The 10,471-nt window shown below is 40.9% G+C and overlaps 1 protein-coding gene across 2 annotated transcripts; it reads right to left on the bottom strand.

The window, feature by feature from the left end:
* Positions 1–119: 119 nt before the first annotated feature.
* Positions 120–9,969, bottom strand: LOC118412426 (homeobox protein PKNOX2-like). Of its 2 annotated transcripts, none has more exons than XM_035815286.1 (11): positions 9,857–9,969; positions 6,160–6,402; positions 5,686–5,857; positions 5,303–5,506; positions 4,870–5,023; positions 4,394–4,575; positions 3,895–4,098; positions 3,413–3,489; positions 3,041–3,225; positions 1,866–1,975; positions 120–1,560 (listed from the first exon to the last, which is right to left on the bottom strand). In XM_035815286.1, the coding sequence occupies exons 2-11, from the start codon at positions 6,393–6,395 to the stop codon at positions 1,399–1,401; spliced, it is 1,686 nt and encodes a 561-aa protein (XP_035671179.1). In that variant the 5' UTR covers positions 6,396–6,402; positions 9,857–9,969; the 3' UTR covers positions 120–1,398. The 2 variants fall into 2 exon arrangements, with proteins under 2 accessions (XP_035671179.1, XP_035671189.1); XM_035815296.1 differs by lacking the exon at positions 9,857–9,969 and adding an exon at positions 7,109–7,149.
* Between the last annotated feature and the right edge of the window lie 502 nt (positions 9,970–10,471).

The following is a 10,471-nucleotide window of genomic DNA, read 5'->3' as shown; positions in this document are numbered from 1 at the left end:
ATGCATGGTTAAAATCTTGAGGAACACAGGAAACCTACAACTACGACTATGCTGCATGTTTGGACTCCAATAAAAAATTGCCATACTGTTTTTGTATAATTTTTTTTTTATTTTCAACAAAAAACATTATACTTTGTCATACTGGCCAAACCATAGCCAGGTTGTATCAGTGATTATGTTACATATAATGTTATACTTGTCAAAACCTACCTAACGTTCAATAATAGTAATAATGCATATACATTATACACTCATTTGATGAGAGATTCACTGTTTTTTGTTAGAGCTGTACAAGTGTGATTTGGCAGATATAGCAATATGGCATTTTCTTAACTGAACGTAATTCTAACAAAACAGTACATAAAAGCAGGGTACTAAAGACAACATAATGGAATATACAGTCACGACCCTACAATTTTTCAACTTCATATAAAAAGTATTGTCTGTTGTCTTAATTCTTTCACTTAAGAGAAGCATTGCATGCTTCACATTGTTGGACAGTGTTGTTAGGGAAGTTTGTCTCAGCACAGTCTAATTTCAATGACCTATGACCTCTTTCTATATGTATCAATATGTTTATCCAACATATTCTCAGAATACAGGTCATGTAAAAATGCTTGTATGCATGAATGCCTCAGCAACAATACTGGAATGAGTGGGATCATAATTTCTTATCTTGCAACATGTTTTATACCCTAGTAAACATACTATACATGAAAAAATAAAACAGGAGAATGTTTCTACTGATACTGTAAATGTTTGTCAATCTCACATCTTTTATGAAGACTTATCAATTTATATTGCTTCTTAAACCATGTTTGCCATATGATTTTTTTTATTGCTAGCTGTGCGTTAAGCCATCATACATTATAAACTTACAAATGATAGCTCCTATCATTGACTCACTGAAATTTTATCAAAAATTTGGCAGAGTGCAAAATCCTACACATACTACATGTACATGTACTTGGCAACAATGGTTCAATGTCTAATCATAACACCACATGGACTGAAGTATAACCTCCATACCAACTGAATTGACAAGAATTCACATATGAAGACTCTGCCCACTATGTCATTCCAGAGATACTCCACTAACGGCAATTCAGACAAAGACAGGGCAACATTTAATGCCCTTTCTGAATATGAAGCTCCAATACAGAACGTTCAAGTCAGACGAAGTAGAGGCAGTCATTTCAACAAACAAGAAATAAAAGATCAGCTTGGAGCATACAGACAGGAGGTCAAAGGTCCGTAGTAAAATAAGACAGCAGACATGTCTTCTTTAAGTGTTAGTGGTTCATCAGTGGTTACCAGGAAAGTCTACCACATGTACCAGTAAATAGTTTTAGATACACTAATATTTATTTACACATGGCTGTACATAGAAAACGTTTGTTAGTTAGAAAGATCTGGAGCAGTGGCATTATCCACGTCCAGACTACTCAAGCCTCCCGAGGGCAGACCGTCAGACCCAGACTCCCTTTCCAACAACGTCTCCTCCCCGTTAGACGCCATGTCTTGTAGGGATGGAGATGATGACCCATGACCTATCAGCATCTACAATAAACAAGCAGAGGGATGGGGACCTTTAGAAAATTTATCAATACCAGAAATTAAACTAATTATTATAATCAGTATGGTCCAGAAGTTAATAATGTACACACAGTCACATACACACACACAAACAGACAAACAGATAGAGGATAGAAAGCAGCACTCCACACTCTTATGGTGATAGATTATGAAGAAGTCAAATTGTGCGAGGAAACAATTGCTGATGTGTGTACTTCTACATTTTGGAGACACATATATGATTGTTATACAGTTATATGATTGTGTAGACTATCAGCTTTGTTTCTTACCTGAGAGAGGACATTGCTCTGTTCTGTGACAGTTGAACTTGTGACTGAGTGGTTGTTCTGTAGACTGTCCACTTGTTCTGACTCTGTACTAACTGCATCCAACAAGTCACCTGGAGTGGACATAGAATTCTCTGTTTCACAAGTAACATGCATTGGCATAATACCGGTCATAAGCCTTATACCGGTCGATTAAAAATAGTGGAACTTAAAGAGATCTACACATGCAACAATAGCTATTTCTGAGGTATGCACACTTCAGACATCTAGGTGTCCAATACATCATTTACAAAGCATCGATAACAATGCATTCGAAGACAACAAGGCCAAAAGTTTTCAGGTCATTTTCGGGGCAGGCGAGCTCGTCGTGGGACAAACACACTGTCACGTTCATCGCCAGATTTGTAGATAATAATCACATGTGCTCACGGCACAAGACGAGCATGATTCAACAGCAATCTTGAAGTTCTTTTGGTGACCTACAACTCGTGTAAAAGTGTGAGGAACCGTTGCATTATCGCCCGGATCTACGGCTGAATGGGTCAAATTGAACGTACGCCGCCATTTTCCCGCCATTTTTAATGCTACGTCCAGCAGTAAAGTTTCACGTCATAGCGGTTGTGACGGATCAAAATTAAATGAAAATTCTTGTCAGTATACGCCCATTTTCTCATGACTTTTTGTATGCTCATGCAGATTTTTGTTTTGTGCAACTACTAACAGGAAAGAAAGGAACAACAGAGGATGTATAAAGGTACATAGCGGCAGTTAATTGTGCCGTGTTTCGTTCGACCGGTATAGTGCACCCCCTTCCAACCACACGCCCGTTCTCCGTGCAATTCCGCGGTGTGTTCCAATTACGATATTATGTTTTTAGCAGGACCAGAGAGACAAAATAATTTACACAGAAGAAGTGGCAAAGGTAAGCTGTAACAGCAACATGTAACCGGAGAAAATGATGCGTTGATCATTTGCCAAATTAGCATTGCTTGAGAAATTGCAGTAAACCGACCGGTATTATGCCAATGGATGTTACACCCACTTCCTCAAGAACGTGTTGTGGTGAACAAAAAATTGTCCATTTAAAGAAAACTGCTTAACATAGACTGTGGGAATGGTAGACAACCAATATTGCCAGATGGTTAAAACAGGTTATCAACAGATGAACATACATGTACCTGGTGCCTGTTCCCCTGTGGATAACTGTTGATCTTGCTGTTGTGGGATGGACGTGATGAGAGAGTCAGGCCAGAACCTCTGGGTGGGTCGATGCTGGGGTTTGGCCTTCTTAGCTTTGGGCAGAAGGTCTGGATTTGTTGCATCAAGCATGGGCTGTAGTATTCTTCTACGAGCATTTATGAACCTGTCAAAACACTGCTGTTAACTATTGTGCAATTACTACAGACTAGCACATGTAGCTTCACTGCTGTAGGTGGTCTAGTAATTTAGCTCAGAGGGTATTGTACATAACCATAAGAACATCCATCCTGTTCAAATTTCAATTCAGCATATGCCAGTTCAAGCTGGAATAATTAATAGTGCATACTGACCAATTATTGACTTGCAACAGTGTCAGGTTGGTCTGGTTGGCAATTGCTCGTTTTTCATCCTCTGTGGGGTATGGGTGCTGTAATGGAGAAAGTAAATGATATCACTGCTATCATTGCCCCCGAAAAGGTTGCTATGGACAATCACATTGGCCATAGTCTCTACCAGGTCGCTGGAAAAAACGTAGAAAAGGAACAACTAGAGGAGTAAGCCAGCCAGAGAAGTAAAGCTGGCTTACTCCTCTATTTGTTCCATTTCTACAGTTTTGGCAACAACCTGGAGTCTGGTAGAGACTATTGGGCAGTCCAGAAAGAGGAAATATCAAATTTTGATTTTACAGTTCATTTATCACAACTGATTATTTAGCACAGGAGCACCATACTCATACACTGGTGAATATTCAAAAGTTTTTGGCTGCAATCATATCTGGGAACTGAAAAACTTGGCAAGTTCTTGCTCAAATGATCGACAAGAACAATCTTACCACAATATGTTGAAATAACCAGGACCTCATGACGTCTGTTGCCTGCTTAGGGAGAATGCCCCGCTTCCCATTTCGCCTTTTTAAGTCGTCTTCTGAACTAGGGGAGTCCTGGGGACTGTGTGCTGATGGCACAGGATTGGTGGCAGTGGGTGTGGGGGGACAGGCCAGCTGCTGTGGTACACCTTGTTGAGCTTGCACACCAATCTGTGGTCAAACATGGCAGGGGTGTCAAAAATTTCATTGAAATACATCTACAACTTGTACAAGTTCTTCCTGTAATGGCTCAATCAGTCAAAAACAGTCTGAAACAGGATCAGAATCTTTGACCACAGTAAGGTAAATGGCTGTGAATGGAAAATCAGGCATGTACAAAGCAAAGTATATCTAACTTTGCAAGTACATGTAACAATACTAAGGGTTTTGCAATGGCCCTATAAAACAATAGTCAGTCAGAAACCCCTTAAAGTCAAACCATGTTATTGATGTGATTGACAGTTACCTGTGACAGCGGGGTGCTGCCAGAGATGATGTGTGCCGTGCTGGTGGCTATCACCTGTGGCTGTTGTTGAACAGCCTGGGCTACAGGCTGCAGCTGTACAGTTGCTGGTAAGGACTGTTGTACACCATGTGCAACAACAGCGGGGGATGCCACCATAGTCACAGGCTGGTACAGCGTGCCATCTAAGAAATGTGAATAACTCATGAAATGTGAGTAAGGATGGACAATGAAGAGTGTGTATGCTTTTTACCTGTGATGCTCTATCCTGGCCACCTCAGAAATACTCAGTCATAACGACTTTTGGAACTGACTTGAAATATCAAACATGAAAGAAGATTCACACAAGCTTACATGTACAACCCCCCCCCCCCCCCATCATGCATATTCTCTCTCTATAAAATCACATGGTACCTAATAATGGACAGAATACAAAAATAAACAGCTTATCTTTCATTATTACAATCCACACATCTCACCTGCCACAACCATGGCACCTTGGTTGACAGCAGCCAGGCTGACAGTCTGTCCACCCTGTGCCATGCCGGTCTGCAGTACCATCCCAGTATTCAAGGTGGAGCCGTTTGTCACTGCTGTGACCAAGACCTGTGGCTGCACTGTCATCTGGCCATCCTACAAAAATATTGAAATGTTATTGGTATCTACAAAGAATGTGCTTGAATGATTGATTGATTAATTGATTTGATACAAAATATATCTTAGGTTTTGTCTTTTTTTTTATGAGCTGATTACCTGTACATCTGCATAACAATCAAAATTACCAATTCACAAATATGATCAAGGAACTTACTGTGCAACAAATATTTATCACAAGTGACAAACTCTTCCAAAAACAGAATCAAGAGTTACATTTACATAGTAGTACTTGGTCAACCCATTATTGTGTATCACCTGTTGTGTAGGTATTTGTGCTTGCGGCTGCACCTGCGGCTGTTGTGTGCCTGGAAAGGATGCCAGGTCTGTCCTCAATAGGTTCTCACTCTGCATCTTCCCCTTCAGACAGGTGATGTAGCGGTTACAGAAGTCCTTACATAGCTCGTTCACCTTCTCCAGCTCTAACAGGTGGATTCTCAGCACCTGGATGGCCTTCACCATCTGCATGGAGTCGGGGATGGCAAAACATACAACTGTGAAGCTGAGATTCTTGATACAGACATGTATAACAGAATTCCAATTGTTTATGAATGCTGTTCTGGCACCTACAGTACTCAATTTCATCATGTAGATATCTTCAATAGATTTCTGATGAGGTAATTCAAATTGTGTCAACCAACCAGACTGTCCAACTCTGGGTCATCACTGAAGAATGGCTTCCTGTCTGCTTCTTGGTGTCGAACAAAAGCCTCAATATCCACATCAAAACTTGCAGACGATGGGCACTCTGTTGTCTGGGTGGCCTGCTCACATTTCTCAAACAGTAAGGCCAGCAAGGGGAAGAGAGGATGCCTACAACAGAGGGGGAAGTCATTGTACCAAAATCAACTTAGACACTAAAAGTACAGTAGAAATAGAAATGGATTTCTGTGAAGCAGTCCCATTCCACAACGTTTCATCAATTTCAGAATGGATTGGACGGGTAATGGTCAAAGCCTTGTGGGATCAAAATGGGATCAAAATCTGTGTGCATGTTTTGGTAAAGAAACAGAGCATCAATGGTTTGCATACCAGTACTTTATGGGCTTTGCCACAGAAAATGTGTCATATACTGTTAGGTAACTAACTTCATAATATCATATACAAATTCTGACCTGTATACTGCACGCTTGTCTCCATCCAAATTGACTTGAGTATCACCTGCAGTTTGTTTGGGCTCTACTGCTGTGGAAGGTGGCGCTGTTTGTGGTGTGATGGGTGCTTGTTGTTGGTCTCCAAATGTTATCTTCCTATCTGTACCCAATGTGCCCACAGTGGTGACAGGAAAGGTAGCTGCCTCATTGTTCAGCAGACTAACGTCAGGCCGAGAAGTTGCCATGGTTGCAACCATCAGAAAACTATGAAGGCAAGAAAACAATTCTTAAGAAAAATACTAGCATCTTCAAGCACCAATTTCCAAAATTAAGCCATGTTACGTAATGAATAAAAAATGTATGTTTGAAGCTTAAGTGTACAGTGTAATGCCAGTTCACCTTTATCCGCGGGGCAACCTATATCCGTTTCTTTAAAAAACAGGGTATTCAGTGATATCAAGTCGCGACGGACAGTGGTTTCAAACTGCAAATGTGCAGTATTTTTATTTTAACCACCGACCATCGACTTCATATCACTGAATACCCTGTTTTAAAAAGAAGCAGATATACTATATAGGTTTTCCAATGGATAAAGGTGAACTAGCATTAGATTGTACACTGCAACTTTCCCATTTAATAGACCCCATTATTTCCAGCGTGCGGCGTGCCATTGCAATTGTCCAATATATTGGTGCATTTAGCTGATCATATTTTTATCAAGTGAACTGACAGTGCTCTTATAGTTAACCTTCATTATAGTTTCACAGAAATAGACGGGTGAATAAGACAACGTGATTATGTTCCAGTTTCCGGTTTCTATCACTTTTTAGTTTCTAGTACTTAAATTCCACCAGACACAGAATCACTTTATGTTCCTGCTGGTATGCATGTCTTGTCTCTATACTGCAGATCAATCTTGCTCTAGGTCACCATATACAATGTGCTTGCTACCCTACAATCTCTTCCTCACCTCTATGCAGGCCTTGGTTATTTCAATATCCTTGCTCCTACTGTCCTACATCTTCTGCAAATATTTTCAAGAGCATATTTACAGGTACAGTTACCAGAAATGATATGCATCATTCAGAATGAAGCAATGTCAGGTCATGGAACTCCCAGGATGGTCTAGACCAATATGTGTCTGGTTAAATGAGGGTGGGTGAGGTGAACCAAGCCTTTTTTTAACCTCCTTGGGTGAACTGAGGAATATGTGTGTAGACATTTTTGTCAATTGAAATCTTTTAAATTACGTTTTAATGTGCGCAAAACCATGCACGCCACTGAGTTCTTCTACGCCATTCAATATCAAGGAATCATGAACTAGATTAGATGTCTTTATAAATCCAAGTGTATGTTCTGAGCATATGTCTTGCAAAAAAAAACTTTCATACATGTAGCCTCAAAGACAGATTGAAAGTTATGGAAAGACAGAATTTGTATGAAATCATACCTCTGCAGTCTGCAACATGATATGTAAAGTCTCTATCCTTCTAACTTGACAAATGAAGGTTCTTTTTTTTCTTCTGCAATCTCAAAAATTTCCTGCCGGGTACAGCTGGGCATCGAAATTGGCAGTTTGGTCAATAAAAGAGTGACACTGTCACATTGGTCCTTGTTTAGAATCTGTTCTGACTGAAATGGCTTCCGTTGTATTGGTCTGGTCTACAAACGTGCATGTCTGGATAATGTTCTTTTCAGATGCCTACAATTTGTGCCAAAACTGAATCCACATAGCTTCCACCAGGCCTTCCTACAGGGTACGAGGATCTTAGAATTCAGCAATATTATGGGAAATTGGCCAGGGGAGCCAGTCCACGCTTTTAAGGTTAATGTTTCCAGTACAGCTGGCCAACTCCTCTGGTAGCAAAACTGCCCCTGGTAAATTATTCTCCCTATATAATAGGCAGCATAGTCAGTCTGGTAGAAACTAGAATCCACATGTAACTTTCCTATTTGTTAATTTCCATCTGAAGTCATTATACAGTCAGGTTGCAAACTGACTTAACTTTTAAATAATGGAGTTTACTCATCAAGTTATGAAATTCAATGTACTTTTCAACTTCAAGTCCATGTTGTCCAAGTCCACTAGTATTACAAATACGATTCAGTTTCTCCTATGTATGTAAAAAGGGATGACTTTAGAGATAGGGTGTATTCTGTTTGTTGTTACGTCTTAGCTTTGAAAACACTGCAGCTGTTATTACCAATTCCCATGACAACACAGTGCAGAGGCATCTCAGACTCAGACAGTCAGAGGCATCTTGGAGGCAGTACGTGGAGGCAGGGACTTGCTGTTTGTGACTGAGTGATATGCTCAGTTATGAATATAGACCTACATGTAAACCTGAAGCACCTTCCTTACCATGCTTTGGAAAGAGTGTCACAAACTAAATCTAGAAGTTCAAAAACTTCCTTAGCTATAACGTTATAACCCCCATGGCATTGGTGTGGACATGGCTGTCTGACATAAGGATATATAAGAATTGTGTGGTTGCACTTGATGCTAGAGCTTTTAGTACTCAGACATGAAAAACATTATCATTAGATGTAGTGATAGCCGAGAAATCTGGAGCCCAAACTATGGCCACACTCCTGTGGGCAGCCAACAAGCTTCCTGGCATAGGTTCCTTTCCCGGCATAAGAACCTTCGCTGTGCAGAACCCAGCCACGATGTGATGAAAATGGTGAATGCCCACCCCAACAACTTCCGCCAACACCCACTGAGAGGCTGACGGAGGAGGCTACAGTTTATCCTGGAAGGGATCTCAGGTGGTTTATTAGCCCAGGCCCAGGAGACTTCGAATGCGCGAACGTTTCTGCTGATATCTTAACAAGTTTGTGTGCGTACGTGAACATATAAAAGATATGAGCAGAAACGTTCATGCATTCGGAGTCTCCAGGGCTAGTGGTTTATGGTATGAATCTAAAACGAAGGGGACGGGGTAACGTTATCTTCCAGCCCACCAGTTCCCCAAACTGTACAATCCCCATCAAAATTATGACAAACATCAGGGACCTTTAATATAACATAATTGGCTACATTGTTCTGGTTTAGAAGGGTAAACCTCCTTGCTTATATTGTGTAAATCGTATGATTTAAAAAACTGCAATGTAAGCAATTTGATCCCGCTAGTGCTGAGCGGCAACCATCAGACAGCCCCCCTCCCCTCACAAATCGCCATGCTCAGCGATACAGTCGGCATCGTTCTTGATGCTCATGGCTACTAAATATTTGCCGCCAGCCCTCCCTTTGATGTCTACTTCACCCCCTGATTAGGCACCGCTGGCCACACTTCAGCAGTCGCTACATTATAATGTTTGCGGCTGAGCTGATCATTTCAGATAAAAGCCAGCCCCCTGTCCGTACAAATTATCTGGTGTGCCCGGGCCGCACCACCGTCACCCCGGCTCTGATACTGCATCGCGCTCTGTCCACTACCAAAGCTTCCTACAAGCCCTGAATACAAAACGCGGCCCAAACTCTAAAGATGGCTAAAACACAAGGCGACGAAACACTAAAGTACCCCAACCCTCCGATGACCGATGTTACACTAGCGATGTAAATCTGCAAGATTATTTGTAAACATCTCCCGCGTTTACGACGCGATGAGCCCCCAAGACCCTTGCAGATTCACTGGCAAATGAGAATGAAGCGCATTTGGGCGAGCCCCTAAATTATTCTGCGTTGTGAGGGAAGAGACATTGACTGGCAGCTTACCCGGACGTCAGTCTTCGTCAAACTATGCCAGCTCTGCCACAAATGTCAACGCTGGAACAACGGCGCTTGGATGATGGGCAGGGCTCACGTGAGGCTCATGAATATTGAATTAGGAATCGGCTACTTCCGCACAGGGGATTGTCGTCTGAAGGTCCACCAACTAAATGGCCAGAGATGGTTATGAATGAATCTATTTGTATGATGGAAGTTATAACAGTCTATTGTTTCACACCCCTAAATCAGTAAATCATAAATGGACGAAATAAAATAAGATAAGATATGGAAATGATTGTTACTACATAATTATGTAAACACAAATAAGAAGCTCAAATAGTAAAATGGTTAGAATTGATATAACGTTAGTTCACCATTATCCGCGGGGTAACCTATATCCGTTGTGTTACTAAACAGGGTATCTAGGGATATCAAGTCGATGGACGGTACTTTTAAATTGTACTATTTTCAAAATATTGCAGTTTAAAACCATTTCTGTCGACTTGATATCTCTAAATACATTGTTCTTAAAAAGAATGGATAAAGGTTACCCTACGGATAAAGGTAAACTATCGTTAACATTAGATATCAATAAGTTCATTTCATCAACTTGAGGTTGAT

This window comes from Branchiostoma floridae, chromosome 1 (assembly GCF_000003815.2).
Source record: "Branchiostoma floridae strain S238N-H82 chromosome 1, Bfl_VNyyK, whole genome shotgun sequence".
Lineage (NCBI taxonomy): Eukaryota > Metazoa > Chordata > Leptocardii > Amphioxiformes > Branchiostomatidae > Branchiostoma > Branchiostoma floridae.
The sequence above is the reverse complement of the archived record's forward strand: the minus strand, read 5'-3'. Positions and strand labels throughout refer to the sequence as shown.